Genomic DNA, 18,324 nt, shown 5'->3' on the forward strand with positions numbered 1-18,324 from the left:
TCTATCATGAAGGACCTCGTCAAAATCCTTACTAAAATCTATATGCACCACATCCAGCATGCTATTATGGGGAACCTCATTAGTCACCTTACTAAAATCTATACATCCAGCATTGACTGCTCTATCATGGGGACCTTTATCAAACACCTTCCTAAAACCCATATGCACAACATCTACTTCTCTACCTTCGTCAATTAATTTTGTTACTGCCTTGAAAAACTCATTGAGGCATGATCTTAATTTTATTTATTTATTTATTGATTTCGAGATACGGTGTGGACATGCTGCCCAGCAACCCCTGACAGCCCTGAGTTAAAGCTAGGCTAATCATGGGACAATTTAAAATGACCAGTTAACCTACCCAGTACTATGGGAGGAAACCAGAGCATGCAGAGAAAACCCACGCATTCCGCAGGGAGGGTGTAGGTGTACGAGAGAGTCTCCTTACAGAGGACACCAGGGTTGATCTCCGAACTCCGCCGCAAGCTGTACTACTGTTGTGCCAACTGCTATGCTACCGCGCGCGGCAGCTTTGAACTGCCTCTCACAAAATCATTTTGACTACCCCTAATGTGCTTCTCCATATGATTGTAATTCCTGTCCCTAAATATAGCAAGAGCTGGGCTACATTTCCCAGCTTTGAGGAAGAGATCCGTTCAAATTCAGATTAATTCCTTATGATAATGTCCATGAAAACGGTAGGTTGCAGTTGTCAATTATGAGTAAATCAAATTGAAATGGTAAAAATGCATGAGAGCTGTGTGACAACAACAGGACTGCCTGAGACTGGTCATGAAACTTGTGAAATTGGCCCTTTAGGCGTAGTCAGACTTTGAGATTAATCATACCAATTCAGAGACCAAGAATGACAACAGCAGGGCAACGAGGAGTCGCAGTTTGTAGTGTCCTAACTTCTTGGGGACTCAGAGGGAGACAGGCATGAAGGGGTGGTCGTGTGAGGGTTTGATGTTGAATTTATAAAGCAAATGAACTCAGCAAACCATGGAGGAAAGATCAATAACAATCATGCTAAGTGCCTACAGACCAATTCGGTCTTGTTTTATTGGCAATTCAATACTTTACCCTTCAAACTGTTGTTTGACCCTGGAACTGCAGTATGTGCAGTAGAGGTTCTTGGAGCTGTGATGAAAACTCTGAGGAGAGGCTTGGCCAGCAAATGAACATCACCCAATGACGGACTGCAGCTCAATGACCAACCTAAATTAACCCTGTTAAACCGCTTTCTGCAAGGTTTTTCAGACTAAAAAACACAAACAGTCTTACTTTGAATCTGAATTAATTTAGCTTATTTACAGACCTGCATTTTTCCTTGATTAAGAATTGCTCTGTTTTGGGATTACAGCAATTTGAAGTTTTCAAAGCAGAGGCTTCAATATCTGGGTTAAGGTAGCCTGTTGGGGCTGGATGTGGGAGACCACTGCACGTCTGTGATCTGAGATGCTTCAGCTTAATTACTTCACAAAGTCTGTTACTCACCTGATGCTCACTGTGCACTTTTACTGATCCACACAGAGACCAGAGTTCATAACCTGACTCAGTTTATGAACTGACCGCTCTGTGGGGAGTTTGTGGGCTGGCCGCCCAGCAGGGAGCTGGCAGGCTGGCTGATGTGTAGTATTCTGATGTCACAAATAAATCCCCTTTGGTTCTGGTCACTCCTCTGTAATGTATAACCCAAAATCTACCAAAGGATTCTGATAATCTTTTTAAAGTCGTACTGTTTTTGTATAAACACATGGTATCCTCTTCATTTTCCATTTAATTTCACCTGCAATAGGCACAGAAGGCACCGACCGGGTTTGTGCTCTGGTTTATAAAGATCACAGGTATATGCTGCATCAAGTATTGGGTGTGAACTCATGATCTCTGTAGAAGGGAGGACAATTCATGGTAGCCAGCTTTTACAGAGGCTGGTTTGAGATGTAGCCCAGAGTGTAACAGTGGCAGGAAATAATGACAGAGGGGAATATTAATGTGATTTTATTAAAGAAATCATGCCCTGTTTCATAGATTTAGATCTGTTGCTGTTTCTCTCCATGCCTTGTGGCACAACTTTGTCATTTCTTTGGCATTCATCTGTTGTTTTACAAGACCGATTTGGTAGTTGCAAGGAGCTGGCCGGATTTGAATCCAAGACCACTAGCTTCTAAGTCCTGTGTGGATGCCACTACACTACCAATCAGCCTATTAGATGTTATTTAGAAGCAATCACCTACAAAGTGCACAGGAGCTAATTACTTTTAAGAGGGATTATTGTACCGTCTCCTAGGTTTGTGTTGCACACACATTCTGTGAAATGTCCAATACATTTACAGAATGCTCCAACTTCCAGAGCAGTATTGAGCAGAGTTAGTTGGTTTCAATCAAGTCTTTGTATGGGTCTCAATAGCAGTGAGATATAAATGAACTCCATTGAAATGGGGTTTATTTGTGCTGTCATTAATCTCAATTTAACAGCTGTCTTGTAATTGCCACTGAAGTGTTTTGAACGCACAAGTAAATCTGGGGTCCCTGTGGAGTGTGACCATGTAGTATGAAACCTTTTCAGGAAGGAGACCAAAGGTGAACCTTCCTGGGAAACAATTAATCACCTGGCCGTTTCACCCTTTGGAGTTTCAGTTGATTCCAGGTGAAAAAAAGGAAATCCTTTCTGCTTGATCAATTTTGTACAGTTTCGTGCTGAAATACTTGAAGTTGCCCCACCACAGACCTACAGAATAGAATTTCACAGTAAATGAATGAGAGAGGGATGTGTGGGAGGTTTTGTGGGGGGAGGGAGTGGGGGAGGGGAGGGAGATGTGGTTAGCCATGGCATTTATAGATAATCTTGAGTTTCAAGGATCAAATCATTAAGACAAGATAGGAGTGATGAAGTCTACATTTAACTAAGTTGTGTCAGTGTTAACAGTTGAGGTGAAGTTTGATCATTTACAGGGACAGAAATGGGTTACCACTATGTTGGTGGTTTGAGGCTCATCTGTGGGTTTGCTTTCAGACGGTTACAGGGCGAAGGATGAAGTGGCTATGAATAGGAAACCAAAAACAGAACCACAGATCTGTAGAGTTCTGACAAAGGATTCTCACCTGAGACATTAACTCTTTCTCTTTTCATGGGTGCTCCCTGACCGAATGAGGCTTCCAGCAGTTTCATTTTTATTTCACTCAGAACTGATAACAATTGGAGTTTTCAGGACTCCAGAAGTTAAGTTTTTATTTGTTTTGTTATTAATAGATGCCATATGAACAGTTAAATCTGAAAATCAATTAACACTGATAATTGATTTTCTGATCAACCCTGATAGTTGTCGGTGTTGGGACTGATACTCCAAGGCTTGAATTTGTACAGTGCCTTTCAACTGGACAGCGTGTAGAGCATCGTAACTTTCTTTGTGAAAAGTTATAATTATGAAAGCGCTGTGCCAGCAGACACCATTCTGCCCATCCTGACTACATCAAGTGAATGTAGTAGGTGTCACTTCCTGGCTTGAAAGCACTTAATTGGTCGTGACTAATTCTTACTAGACTTTTCCTTTAAGCAATTTAGATGCAAAAAAAAATTATGAGACTATTCTGTAAGACAGCCGGATGTGATAACATTTCAAAGTTGAGTTGCTTGACTGTGTGGTGAGTCCTATTTGACAATACTGATTTGATTTTATCCACTCAAAACAAAACCAGCTGTCATGGGAATCATCCAACCTTAAAACTTTCCAGTTATCTACCACAGGGTACTTATTTGTAAAATGAATCTTCGGTGATTTTTTTTACTTGCAGATAGTTGACTGGTGTGTTGGTTACAGGTTCAATAATTATTTTCTGTGTTCATTTTCCTGTAAAGCTGAAGGAAAGCCATAGTGCATGATTTAGTAAATCTGGCACTGGTGTTTGATTGTTAGAGATTAAGCAGGGCCAAAGGCATCAACGTTTTAATAACTTAAAGATGATTTTGTATTTGTGATGGCCACGTCACGACAACATGGTTGGTATGGCTGCTAGAGCTACTTCACTGCCAACATGACCAGAGTTCGATACGACACCTGAAACTCCTTTTGGAAAGTTTGAACGTTCTCCCTGAGACACATGGGTTTCTCTTGGGTGCTCATTCCCCCCCCCCCCCAAGAGGTTGGTGGGTTAATCCACCACTGTAACTTACCGCTGCTGTGCAGATGGCTGGTAGATCTGGGAGAGGGCACAGGGGAGAGAATAAAAACGGGATTATTGTCAATGGGGCTAATGGTCAGCCTGCTTCTGTGCTGGGTGATGCTACGGCTGATTGAAACCTGTTCTGCAATGAAATCACAGTTTAGGATTTAATGATAAACCATCCTTCCCAAGTACTGCAGCATCACTCTCATTAGAGTATAATTGCAGTATGAGGTGTTTATGTAAGTGGTTTTCATTCAAATTAGCAGCTTTCATGATCATGCCTAACACAATGTTGTTTGTAAAGTGAGGATTACATTTTGTTTACCATGTTTTGATCCAATAATTACCAAGCTTGAGTATCTGTAAATTTAACTCGATGGATCCAAGATGAAAATTTAGTGTTTTACATTTTGAGCAGAAAGTTACCTGGTTTGAAACTACAAAAAGGATTTCATGCCTGACTGTCGAAGAAGCTCCTGCTGCTTTGGACTGTGAGAAACTGGACCTGCAACAGGCCATTCAGAAACATATTACACCATCCAGTAGGATTGTGGCTGATTCAATGTTATTTATGTCCACATAAAACCGTAAGATATAGGAGCAGAATTAGGCCAATCGTCCCATTGAGTCTGTAACACCATTTAATCATGGCTGATTTATGTCTCTTGCAACCCCATTCTCCTGTCTTTTCCCTGTAACCTTTGACACTCTTAATAATCATTCTCAGTACCTTGGTCACAGTACCACTACCTTCTGGCTAAAGACATTCCTGCTGATCCCTTTTCTAAAGGGACGATCTTCTGGTCCTAGACTCCTCCACTGTTGGAAATATCCTCTTCACATCCACTCTATCGAGGCCTTTCAATATTCAATAGGGTTCAATGAGATGCCCCCTTCTTCTAAACTCCAGTTAGTATAGGCCCAGAGCCATCAAACGCTCCTCATATGTTAAATCCTTCCTTCCTGAGATCATTCTCATGAATCTTATCTGGACACTTCCCTGCCTGTTTCCATTGTCCATGATCCCTCCTTGATTATGGATCCACCTCCTTGTTCTCATCAGTGGGCCAAACACTGTCAGTGCAATCTCAATGCCATTTCTTAACTCTGGTTGCCGGGTGATATGGATGGGTTGTCAGTCACCGTGGCTGGATTGCCTGATGGTGTCAGAGTTTGGGATAATAGGCTTAGTCTTCCAGTCTGCAGTAGTGTATAGAGATGACCTGACCCAAACACAGTGTGCTGTGGGATCGAAAGAATGTGGGCAGCTGCTGGGTTTGCTGTAAGTGCAGGAAGACAGCTCGTGACAGAGTTGTGACATATGAGACATAGGACTACAAGGAGATTCACAGAAAATGGAGTGTCGACGGTTAAATAGACAAGGCATAGAAGGGTATCAAACTAGATTTGTTATCATTGTACACATAGTCCACCGCATACCACCTTGAGTTTCTTTTTTCTTGCAGGCATTTACAGGAAAATAAAGAAATACAGTAAGATCTAGAAACTACAAATAAACAGTGACAACCATTGTGTAAAAGGGGACAAATTGTGGAAATAATAAAAAATTAAATAAGTAATACTGAGAACGAGCTGAAGAATCTGTGAAAGTGACAGTAACGTGGCCAAATGGGATTTGTATCGAGGGATATGATGGGCCAAAGGGTCTGCCTCTATCCTGTATGGTGACAAGTTGCACATTGTCCCTGTCACCTCTGCTTGTTCCTGCCACAACAAATTCTGTCGTTGTGCTTGACAGGTCCCCATTGAGTGTCCCAAGTTGATCTGTGCCTTTCTAAATGAAGGTTATGAAGATCATTCTGTTTATTTATATATTTCTGGATGGAGCACAACAACAGAGCCTTCTGGCCCATGAAATCCATGCTGCCAAATTAAACCTAATTGACCAATTAACCTACCTCGGAATGTGGGAGAAAACCGGAGCATCTGGAGGAAACCGCGTAGTCAAGGGGAGAATCTACAAGATCCTCAGACAGCAGCAGGAATTGAACCCAGGTCACGGGAGTTGTAACATGATGTAACCACTAAGCCACCGTGCCATCCCCAAAGAATTCCATCGTAAAGCGTTCACCCTGCACCCAATTTATCTGCATTTATCCCCTGGATTTTTCCATGTTGATAAAATATTATCGACATCCATTGATTTGTCAGACTTTTTTATTTTCTCTGTTTGATTTTCTAATTTCCTTTTTAGTTTCAATCCTGTATTTTCTGTATTCCGTTGTATTGAGCCTCCTTTCCCCATGGATACCGTTTGAACTCTGAATGTACGCGAGCAGTCATTTCTGTGCTTCTGCTGTTCCCCAGCTTGGAGATTAATTTGCTAGATTCTGTTGTGGACAACAACTTTTGCTCAGTTATTTGAAGGATGCTCAGGAATCAACAATTCTGCCCACCATCTCAAACAGTGCCAGCAGTGAGGTTTCTGTTTCTATGCTCCTTAATTAATTCCATGTAAACAGTGTGAGCTAAAATGAATCCTTTTTCCAAATGAGATTGAATTTTAATTTGTGCTAAATTTTACATTTTATCTCAACTTTACTTTTTCTTTTTCTTTTCCCCGTCCCATCCTTTGAATCTGTTTCTGTCACCTGTCTTGTTTTCATCATCTGTCTTTCCTCAATCATTTTGTCCTTCTTTTCCTCCTCCCCTTTGCCTGTTTCCTTTACACTTGACACCCCTGTTTGTCCGTGTCTCCCTTCTGGATGGCCCACTTCATGCTGCAGTGATTCCAGTTGTCGCAGAACTGAACAGCAGTCCAGAGCCCCCTGAATACGGTGAGTTTTCCTGGACCTGCCATCGGTTATCACCTGAACATCCTGCTCTGTTACCTCTGATGCATGTGCATCTTGGGCCAGTGTGCAGTGTGGCATGCTGCATGTTTTGCATATTAACTTCACTGACACTTCTTTCACAAACTAAAGGTGCTGTGAGTACTTCAAATGAACAATACATAGAGTGGAGAAATGGGCTGTTTCAATCTAGTAGGCCTTTGCCAGTTGCTATGGCCCTCATAGGCCTCCTTTGACTTAATGTCATCTGAGACTTTCTGTTGTTGTTACCTTCATGTGTACATCCTGCTCCCCTTTGCTATAGATTTTATTTGTCTTCCATGGCAGAACGTTCCACATTCTCATCACTTCCCTGCAGTTTCCTTTGTGTCTGTATTCTGTTGACCCAAAGGTGAATTCCCTGACAGGAGGAATCATTCACTTCATCCACATTTTGAAATACTGCATGATTTTGAAAACATTTTACAAGTCTTTTTATTTCCTTCAACTTCCGACATGCTCCGGCTTCCTTGATGCTTAGAACCACTCAGTTCCAGGACATGAGGAAGCCATATCCACTGCCCACTGGGTATCAGTTGGAGGATAGACCACAGTGACTCTCTCGGGGTCTGTGACAGCATCTGTCCACCCTCTCTGGGATTACTAGGACAGGAGCACCAATTGAGTCAGCATTGTTGCTGGCTTGGAACAGGTGCTGTGCAACCTGAAACAGTTGCTGCACATGGTAACTCTGCTCTCATCACTACTTTGGCCAGAGGGGGTGAGCAGTGGAGCTCCATGCTGGAGATTTTGTTCATTGGGCTGCTCGTTGACTCTGTTTAACATGCTAACTCTCTTTTACACCCCAGCCATAACTTAGTGAAATTATCTGTGAGTGTTGCAGGCAACCAGAAACGTTGCAGTAAAGCTTTGGCAGGCAGTCATTTGACAGTTTACTGAGCTGTGTGCAGGCCATTCTGGTGCTGAACCAGCCCTGTGGTGAGGCAGAGTCCTGAGCAGCACGTGGGAACTCCTGATCAAGTTCAGTCTGGTGCACAATGCCATTGCAGGGCAATTGTGTATCTTCAGGGTAAGCACAGGTGGGTTGTCACCTCTCGAAGATACCAGGAACTTCAAAATAGTGTGTAGATTTTATTGAAGGCTAACAAACAACTAATTTATGTGTGTACACCTCATCCCATTGCATTCTCATGTGACTTATTTAATCAGAATCAGGTTTACTATTTTGGTATATATATCTCATGAAGTTTGTTGTTTCTGTGACAATAAAATGCGGTTACAATAAAAAATGAAATAGCCATGCAAAAGGGAAATAGTGTCCATGGGCAGTTCAGAAACCTGATGGCAAAGGGAAGGAAAGTCATGCTAAGTGTTGAGTGTGTGTCTTCAGGCTCCTGTGCCTCCTCTCTTATGATAGTAATGAAAAGAGGGTTGTCCCAGATGGTGAGGTTGAACAAGTTAGGTCTTTATTCTTTGAAGTATAGAAGGTTGAGGGGGGACTTGATATTTAAAATTATGAGGGGGATAGATAGAGTTGATGTGGATAGGCTTTTTCCATTGAGAGTAGGGGAGATTCAAACAAGAGAACATGAGTTGAGAGTTAGGGGGCAAAAGTTTAAGGGTAACACAAGGGGGAATTTCTTTACTCAGAGAATGGTAGCTGTGTAGAACGAGCTTCCAGTAGAAGTGGTAGAGGCAGGTTCGGTATTGTCATTTAAAGTAAAATTGGATAGGTATATGGACAGGAAAGGAATGGAGGGTTATGGGCTGAGTGCGGGCCAGTGGGACTAGTGAGTGTAAGCGTTCTGCATGGACTAGAAGGACCGAGATGGCCTGTTTCCGTGCTGTAATTGTTATATGGTGAGGGCCCTTGAGGACGACGTTGTGAAGATGTCCTCAGTGGTGCTGACTGAGTTCACAACCGTCTGCAGCTTCTTTCAGTCTGGTGCCTCCATACCCAGCAATGCTGCAACCAGTCAAAATGCTCTCATGTACCGCTGTAGAAAGTTGCTAGAGTTTTTAGTGACATAGCAAATCTCATGGAATTAATTTTGTGTTACAGCTGGTTAGACATTCACAATTAAACCACAGCTTTGTTCTTCTGTGTGAATGTCATTGGAATCCTGCAAAGTCTCTCATAGTTTGCTGCCTGTCTCATTGGGACAACATCCCTTTGCTCAATCACTTACTGTTGGAACCAGTCATTCATCCTGGTTCCTTCCCCAAATGGTGGAGTGGATACCGAGTTGAAGCAGGTTAAAATGTCTTTGCAAGCAAAATGACAAATTCTGTGGTTGGCAATTTGTTATCTGATGCTGGCTCCTTCTATAAATGGGCTGGCCAGAAACTCTGGAGTTGCCAATAAGCCATGAGTTATGTTCCCAGTAACTTAAAACAGACATCTCCATAAGCCAGCTGTCTGTAGCTGAATTGAGCTGTCCTTGGGAAAGATTTCAAATAAAATGGAACACACTTAACCATATAAAGGGAGTTGCTTTCTGTTTTATAACTTCTCATTTTCAATAAAATTTACACATGTATTTGATGAAAAGTCATACCAGTTAAAGGTAACCCACACCTTGAGTTGGCAATGAGCCCAGGAGGCACTTTGCACAACTTCGTTTGTAGCCTCAGTGCCTCCAAATGTGTTCAAATAATTTATTAATAATTAAATAAAAGTAATCTGGGATTATAGTGATTGTGGTGATGTAAGGAAGTTGATTTGCACAGAGACACCATTGAGGTAATTATAACTGCTGACAAGGGTTGAGGAATTGACTGGTTAATGCACCAAGGACTCCACACAGCTTTCTGTTATAAGTGACACTGGGGATTATTTATGCTACTTTAGACTGTCGATGGGGCCTCCATTTAATGTCTTGTTGGAAAATCTGTGCCTGAGCTGGTGACTCAGGACTCAGGAATGTGGTTTTCCAACCATAGTCCTTTAATTGCCCTTTGAAAAGCTCAGTAATGCAACCATTGGTATCAGGTTGCAGTGGTTGGAGAAAAGGCCGAGCACCACCAGCTCCGAGCACTCTGACTCGGACTGGATAATAAGATCTTAACCACGATCCGAAAAGTGAAAGGAAAATTGAGAAATAAGCTCTGGCAGGGGATCCTCCTCCAAGTTACTATTAGGTTTGTGTCACTCTTGAAACTTCAGGGCAAAAGATGGGTTATCACTTGTTCCAGTATGTGCCTTCCAACTCAGCAACTGCTGTATTTCAAAGTACCACATCTGAGAGGAGCCTGGGACCATCATCAATGGGGTTGGGGGAGATTCCGGAGGATTGGAGGGTTGCGGATGATGTTCCCTTATTCAAGAAAGGGAGTAGAGATAGCCCAGGAAATTATAGACCAATGAGTCTCACTTCAATGGTTGGTATGTTGATGGAGAAGATCCTGAGAGGCAGGATTTATGAACATTTGGAGAGGCATAATATGATCAGGAATAGTCAGCATGGCCTTGAAAAGGCAGGTTATGCATTAGGAGCCCGATTGAATTTTTTCAGGATGTGACTAAACACATTGATGAAGGAAGAGTAGTAGATATAGTGTATATGGGTTTCAGCAAGGCATTTGATAAGGTACCCCATGCAAGGTTTATTGAGAAAGTAAGGAGGCATGGGATCCAAGGGGACATTGCTTTGTGGATCCAGAACTGGCTTGCCCACAGAAGGCAAAGAGTGGTTGTAGACGGGTCATATTCTGCATGGAGGCCGGTGACCAGTGGTGCGCCTCAGGGATCTGTTCTGGGATTCCTACTCTTCTTGATTTTTATAAATGACCTGGATAGCAAGTGGAGGGACGGGTTAGTAAATTTGATGATGATACAAAGGTTGGGAGTGTTGTGGATAGTGCGGAGGGCTGTCAGAGGTTACAGCGGGGCATTGATAGGATGCAAAACTGGGCAGAGAAGTGGCAGATGCAATTCAACCCAGATAAGTGTGAAGTGGTTCATTTTGGTAGGTCAAGTATGATGGCAGAGTATAGCATTAATGGCAGTGTGGCGGATCAGAGGGATCTTGGGGTCCGAGTCCATTTAACACCCAAAGCTGCTGCACAGGTTGACTCTGTGGTTAAGAAGGCATATGGAACATTGGCCTTCATCAATCGTGGGATTGAGTTTAAGAGCCGAGAGGTAATGTTGCAGCTATATAGGATCCTGGTCAGACCCCACTTGGAATACTGTGCTCAATTCTGGTTGCCTCACTACAGGAAGGATGTGGAAACCGTAGAAAGTGTGCAGAGGAGATTTATAAGGATGTTGCATGGATTGGGGAGCATGCTTTATGAGAATAGGTTGAGTGAACTTGGCCTTTTCTCCTTGGAGCCACGGAGGATGACAGGTGACCTGATAGAGGAGTACAAGATAATGAGAGGCATTGATCATGTGGATAGTCAGAGGCTTTTTCTCAGGGCTGAAATGGCTAGCACGAGAGAGCACAGTTTTAAGGTGCTTGGAAGTAGGTACAGAGGAGATGTCAGGGGTAAGTTTTTTACGCAGAGAGTGGTGAGTGTGTGGAATGGGCTGCCGGCGGCAGTGGTGGAGGTGGATACGATAGGGTCTTTTAAGAGACTCCTGGATGGATACATGGAGCTTAGAAAAATAGAGGGTTATGGGTAAGCCTATGTAGTTCTAAGGTAAGGATATGGTTGGCACAGCTTTGTGGGCTGAAGGGCCTGTATTGTGCTGTAGGTTTTCTATATTTCTGACCTCAGAATAGGAGAATCCTTCAAAACAGAGATCTCCTCATCTTTTTTTCTCCTGTTCTGCTGAAGGGTGTCAGCCCAAAATGTTGACTGTACTCTTTTCCATTGATGCTGCCTGGCCTGCAGAGTTCCTCTTGTGATTTGTGTGTGTTGCAGAGATGAGGAGTAATTTCTTTGGTCAGAGGTGGTGAATCTGTGGAATTTGTTACCATAGAGTGCTGTGAAGGTCAAGTAATTGGATTTATTTAGAGGTGAATAGATTCTTGATTAGTAATGGTATCAAAGGTTACAGGGTGAAGGCTGGAGAATGAGCTTGAGAGGGATAATAAATCAGCCAGGATCAAATGGGGGAAGAAACTCAGTGGGCCAAATGGCCTAATTCTGCTCCTATGTCTTCTGGTCAATCATTGACTGTGGTAGTAGCAGCAGTTGGTTACAGTCTATAAAATGATGACAGGTGCAGCAGGCAATTAAAACGACAAACAATATGCCGGCCGGTCTTCATTGTTGAAGGATTTGATGACCCATGTAATAATTCCTTATTGCAATTAATCAAGCCTTGCTGAGACCACAGCTGCAATATTATGTTTTACTGTGTTCATTCTCGCTGCGAGAGATTAAACTATCCATAGACGGAATGTAGTGAAGATTCATGGGACTAGTTCTTGAATAGAGGGAGGGATTGAGCAAGTTACAGATGGGGGGGGAGTGAAGATGCTATTAAAGACTAAGGCTACGTCCACACTAGACTGGATAATTTTGACAACGCTGGTTTCGTACAAAAACGATAGGCGTCCACACCAAGCGTTTATAAAAATATCTCTGTCCACATTGAAATGGATATTTCGGTGAATCTCCTCCTCCTGCACACGCACAGGACACATCTACCGAAAACAAGCGATGTGTTTGGTGTCGCAGTGAAACCAGACAGTGAAAGACTATGCGTTACAGTCTAGAAAAACTTAAACGACGGCAGCTGTTGGCTCTTGCGCAGGAGGACTTAAAAGTGTAAAAAGCAAATACTGGAGCGTATGGAGGCAACCGACAGGGAGTTCACGGACAGTATGACCCGGCTGACGACAAACATTGAAAAACTGAACACAAAGTACACGCAGATACTGGGGACAGATCAACATGTACAAACCAGCTGGAGGAACTCAGCAGGTCGGGCAGCATCCGTGGAAATGAGCAGTCAACGTTTTGGGCTGAGACCCTTCGTCAGCCTTAAAACTGACTCTGTTGCATTAATAAAGCACCTTGTTAAATGTATAAAACATGTCTGTGTCAGTGTTGTATTTCCATACAATGTTACATTAGGCTGTTACACATCTATTGTTAGAGAAGTACTTGCATAAATAGGTAAACCACCTTCATACGAGCAAGGACAGAAAACAGGGCAAAGTGAATATACTCATTTATTTAGTAGGTTATGGGTCAAAGTACCGTAGATTTCGCACTACAGAGCGCACCTGATTAAAAGCCGCTGGCTCTAATTTTAGAAAGAAAATCAATTTTGTACTTGTACAAGCCGCACCGGATTTTAGGCCGCAGGTGTCCCAAGTTGTAATATGAGATATTTACACAGAAAGATATTACACGTGAGGATTTTTTAACTTTTAATTAAATCCATATGGTAACATAAACAAATACATATTGCAAATGCTTTTTTTCGAACCGTGCCTGTAACGCGGCTACTTTTAAATATACATACGTATCGGTAACACACAAATTACATTGCGTATACTTTTTTACTGAACAACATTCCAATATCTCCTAACGACTGGTAAAAAATATATATACTGCAGCCTACCAGGAAAAGTTATTGATCGCCTTTAACTTAAAAGCAGCGTTTTCGATCGGGTCTAAGCGCTCGGGTAATGTGCTCCCCCCCACCTTCCCGTTTATCGCAAACCGGTATTTCCCACAAGACGCGGCGAAACCGGATGTGATGTCATAGTATCCCGGGATGTACAGAAAACAAATAGATAGATAGATACTTTATTCAACTAGAAAATACTAACAAATGAATTACTAAGCGAAAATATTATAAACTAAATAACTGCCATAAAGGCAGCACAATGCTTTTCTTCGAGTGTTTTCCATGTTGATGAGGGTGAGTACAAATGACTGATTTACAAAAATTTAATTGTGAAAGTGCGCTTGATTTATCGTACAATTTCATTGGACCGCTGTGAACTACTCATCAATTTTATTGGTCTACTGTTACGAGGCAAAATGTTTTTGGCGGCATGAAAAAAAACCATGCATTAGCCGCACCGTAGTAAAGGCCGCAGTGTTCAAAGCTGTTCAAAATGTGGGAAAAAAGTAGCGGCTTATAATCCGACATCTACGGTATTTGGTGAGTACATTTTTAACTCTTCTGGCTTCAGTCTCGTTGCCGTCTGTTCTGAAATTGTTAGGTTGTGTTCAAGAAAACAATGAAATGGCGCGCTGTCGTCTGACAGCATTTTCAGATTTCTCCGGTTACCCCGTCCACACTGATCTGCCCAAGCGGAGTTTTCAAAATTACACACCCTGGACAGCGTTTCTGAAAAGCTCCGGTTTCGGGGGACGAAAACGCCATTTTAGTGTGGACAGAGGGTAAAAACAAAGAGAAAAAGCTTCGGTTATGGATTTATCCGGTGTAGTGTGGATGTAGCCTCAAGTAACAGCAAACTTGAGTAAGCAGTTCTGTAAGTCATTAATCATTAGAAATCTCCACTGAGCTGTTATTCACGATATCAAAGTGAGATGCAAACATGTAGGCAGAGCAGGAAAATGCTCTTAATGTGGAAGGTTTACTTTGAACTTGGGTCAGTTTCTGCTCTGTTTATCATTGTTGATACTTAGTTGGGGCATCAAAGGTTATGGGGAGAAAAGGTTCATTTTTATTTTTGTCAAAGTATGCATGTACTATATAACTGTGATATTTGTCTTCTCCAGATAGCCATGAAATACAGGAAAACCATAGGGGTTGTTGAAAGAAAAGACATCAATTCCAACCCCCCCCCCCCCCCCCCCGACTGCCCCAACACTCCGCTCGCATGAAAAAGAAAATGAAACAAAACTCACAAATCCCAACACACCCACCCCCTCCCTCATACAAAAACTAACAGATTGCCCATCCGGAGAATGACAGCTGGGACGTCAAAAACCCCAAATCCCCAACCCCCTCACTTGCAAAAGAGAACAGTGACAATGGCATCAAACCTCCAGACTTCTGTCTCACACACAAAAACTAACAGATGGCCCACAGAGAAAAATGCCAACAAGAATATCAGACTTCAAATCCCCAACCCCTCCTTCTCAAAAAAAGTAACATCACTCTCCCATCACTCTTTATTGTTATCACAATAACAAAGAAAACAGAAAACTGGAGCCCAATATAAACTACAGTCCAATAATCATATAAATCTCAGAATTTCAAAAGCATGCAACGGCATCGAGGAGAGTGGCCTCTTGCACTCAGTCCTTCCATGAAGAGCGGCCACCATGTCAGAACTGAATGCTGCCAACCTGGCTACTGACTGCCATCCACTGACCTCCTCTGCAGTCGCCTCAATGCTTCAGTCTTCCTCGATGCTTCGAAATGGAGGCAAACATGGCCCCGCGCCCCTTTCCTGGTCCTCTCCAGGAGGCAGCTCGTGCTCTCGGGCCTCTCTGAGGACAGCAGAGCGCTAGAACCTTTAATTGAATTTGAAACTGCATGTTGTAGCCTCCACCCATTTCCAAAACACAATCTTGACAAAAAGAACAAGCAGAAGATGTAGAAAAAGTGAAATAATTGAAGAGATTGGCTATCTGGGGAGATGTCACCTGAGGAATCATTGTTTACTGGCGGCCTCTTGACCAGAAAAGTTGACTGGTAAATGCAGGTGAATGGGGTTGAGATGGATAATAATCAGCACGATGGACAGCAGAGCAGACTTGATGGACCAAAAGGTCTAATTTTGCTCCTATGTCTTATGGTCCTAGTGGGGCTTTGGCCATTGATTCTTCAAGGAGGTTAATGTTGACAAGAGCTCCTTGGGAGCAAGGATCATGGTGAAAGGAGTGTGAGTTCCCCATAACAATGCCATGATTGTGTGAGCTTTTGCTGAACAAACGGAACACTGGATGTGATGCACACTGGATTGGAGCCTATGATCAACACTGCAGGGTGGTAAATGGCTCCAGTCTGCAATTGTCTCGTGTCAGATGGAGAGAAGAAAAACAGTTTATTGCGATCGAAAACCTTCGGCAGCACCTTTCTGTGTTCAAACTGACCAAAAAAGAGCAATTAAACCTTGATAGACACCAGGCTGTGTTAATCTGCCACAAGCAAATATCAAAGGATAGGCCTGTTGGATCCTGTTTCTTTTGTGTACATGAGCAACAGAGCCTGATGTCAGCTGTTACATGTTGAAGAACAAACTGACTGCAGTCGCATTCACTTTCCCTACTCTCCCCCTGAGAAAGTCTTGCCTAATCCCACCCTGATCGCAGCCTCCCCCACGACCCCACACAAGATGATTGTTTTGTATCTTACATTTCAATATAGTCCTTTCACAGAGCAATGACTCCTAACTGCAGCAAGATTCCAATGCACAGTTGATGCAAATTCAGAAAGCAGGACATCAGTCTCCTTTGTAAGTTGGCTTTCAGGAATGTTAGCCTGCATGAGTGACTGAGGCGATGGGTCCAACCTGTGAGGTTAACTCACCAGCAGACAGATCTGGCAGCAATCATCCTGATTGATTCCTTCCTTACTCATTTCTCTTTAAAGCTCAGGAGAAGTGCTTTTTGTTAGTACTTGAAGCTTAAATGGATAAAAGTGGTTTGACAGTTTTCAAAACAATTTTTCTTAACACAGGGAAGTCTGACAAAAGAAGCACTATTCCCTTTGGTGCTGGCTCTTTGATTTTAATGACTGCCATGTGCAATTTATGGGTCCATTTATCTTTCAATTCAAAATGAGTTCAAGACTCACTCCATTGGAGTAGAAATAAAAGGGAGTGAAAGTTTAATTTTTCCAGGTATTGATGAGATCACTGCTGCAGGATTGCTTGTGGTGTTGGCCTCCTTGTTTGAGAAAGAATGCTAATGCACTGGAAGAAGATCAGGAAAGGTTTCCCCAACTAAGGGTGTGTTGTGTTTCCTCTGGAGACAGGAAGAATGCAAAAGAAGTTGAATTAAAACAGATGGAATCCTGAATTATCATGAAGGATGGGAGTGGAGGAGATGTTTCCTTCTCTGGGAGAAACTATTATCAGGGTCACTGCTTAAACAAACTGCACAAAAGTGGTGATTTTTTTTCGTGAAAAGATTTGGAACTTTCTTCCTAATAGTAGTGGAAGCAGCGCCCTTAACTGTTCTTCAAACAGTGAGTCATACCTTCACAGTTGTCCAGTTACAGGTGGTACGGTTGTCTAGCACAAATCCATATGGTATGACCTTCAGCCCACCACCTCTAATCTGACCTCTCCGCCCACTTTAGGTCTGTATGTTTTTAAAGCTTGCCTATTTGTCAGAATACTTCTTAAATGCAGCATTTATGCAGAATGCCAGCACCTACTATAACCATACTCTGTATAAAATAACCACAAGACTCCCTTTATTTACTCAGTGGCCACTTAATTAGATATAGGTAATAAAGTGTGTGGTGTCTGCTGCTGTAGCTCATCCACACAAGGTTTGACATGTTATACATTCAGAGATGCTCTTCTCTGATAGTGCAGATCAACATGTGGCTGAAGACATGGTGCAGGAGGGAGGGCTTCAGATTTATAGATAATTGGGCAGTTTTCCAGGGAAGGTGGGACCTGTTCCGGCGGGATGGTTTACATCTGAACTAGAGGGGGACAAATATTCTTGCAGGTAGGTTTGCTAGAGAGGCTGCAGTGGATTTAAACTAGATACGAGGGGGGAGGGGAACCAGAGTGTAGGAACAGTTGTATGGGAGAAGGAAGAAAAAGAAGATAGTAAAGTTCTTTGTACTGTTAGAGATAAACAGAGAGGAAGAGGTGGAGAATTTCTTAAATGCATTTATTCTAATGCTAGGAGCATTGTAAGAAAGGTGGATGAGCTTAGAGCATGGATTGATACCTGGAAATATGATGTTGTAGCTATTAGTGAAACATGGTTGCAGGAGGGGTGTGATTGGCAGCTAAATATTCCTGGATTTCATTGCTTCAGGTGTGATAGAATCGGAGGGACAAGAGGTGGAGGTGTTGCGTTGCTTGTCAGAGAAAATATTACAGCGGTGCTCTGGCAGGATAAGTTAGAGGGCTCATCTAGAGAGGCTATTTGGGTGGAATTGAGGAATGGGAAAGGTGTAATAACACTTATAGAGGTGTATTATAGACCACCTAATGGGGAGTGAGAATTGGAGGAGCAAATTTGCAAGGAGATAGCAGATATTTGTGGTAAGCACAGGGTTGTGATTGTGGGAGATTTTAATTTTCCACACATAGACTGGGAAGCCCATACTGTAAAAGGGCTGGATGGTTTGGAGTTTGTAAAATGTGTGCAGGATAGTTTTTTGCAGCAATACATAGAGGTACCAACTAGGGAAGGGGCAGTGTTGGATCTTCTGTTAGGGAATGAAATTGGTCAGGAGACGGAGGTATGTGTTGGGGAGCACTTTGTG

The 18,324-nt window shown here is 42.6% G+C and overlaps 1 protein-coding gene across 6 annotated transcripts in view; it reads left to right on the top strand.

Annotated features, from left to right (window-relative positions):
• The window catches only part of hspg2 (heparan sulfate proteoglycan 2), a 528,874-nt gene that overhangs the window by 131,345 nt on the left and 379,205 nt on the right, over positions 1-18,324 (top strand). For all 6 annotated transcript variants that reach the window (XM_073031647.1, XM_073031648.1, XM_073031651.1 and 3 more), the window contains exon 4: positions 6,915-6,965. In XM_073031647.1, coding sequence (XP_072887748.1) covers positions 6,915-6,965 — 51 coding nt within the window. The remainder of the gene's footprint in view (positions 1-6,914; positions 6,966-18,324) is intronic.

This window comes from Hemitrygon akajei, chromosome 29, assembly GCF_048418815.1.
Source record: "Hemitrygon akajei chromosome 29, sHemAka1.3, whole genome shotgun sequence".
NCBI lineage: Eukaryota > Metazoa > Chordata > Chondrichthyes > Myliobatiformes > Dasyatidae > Hemitrygon > Hemitrygon akajei.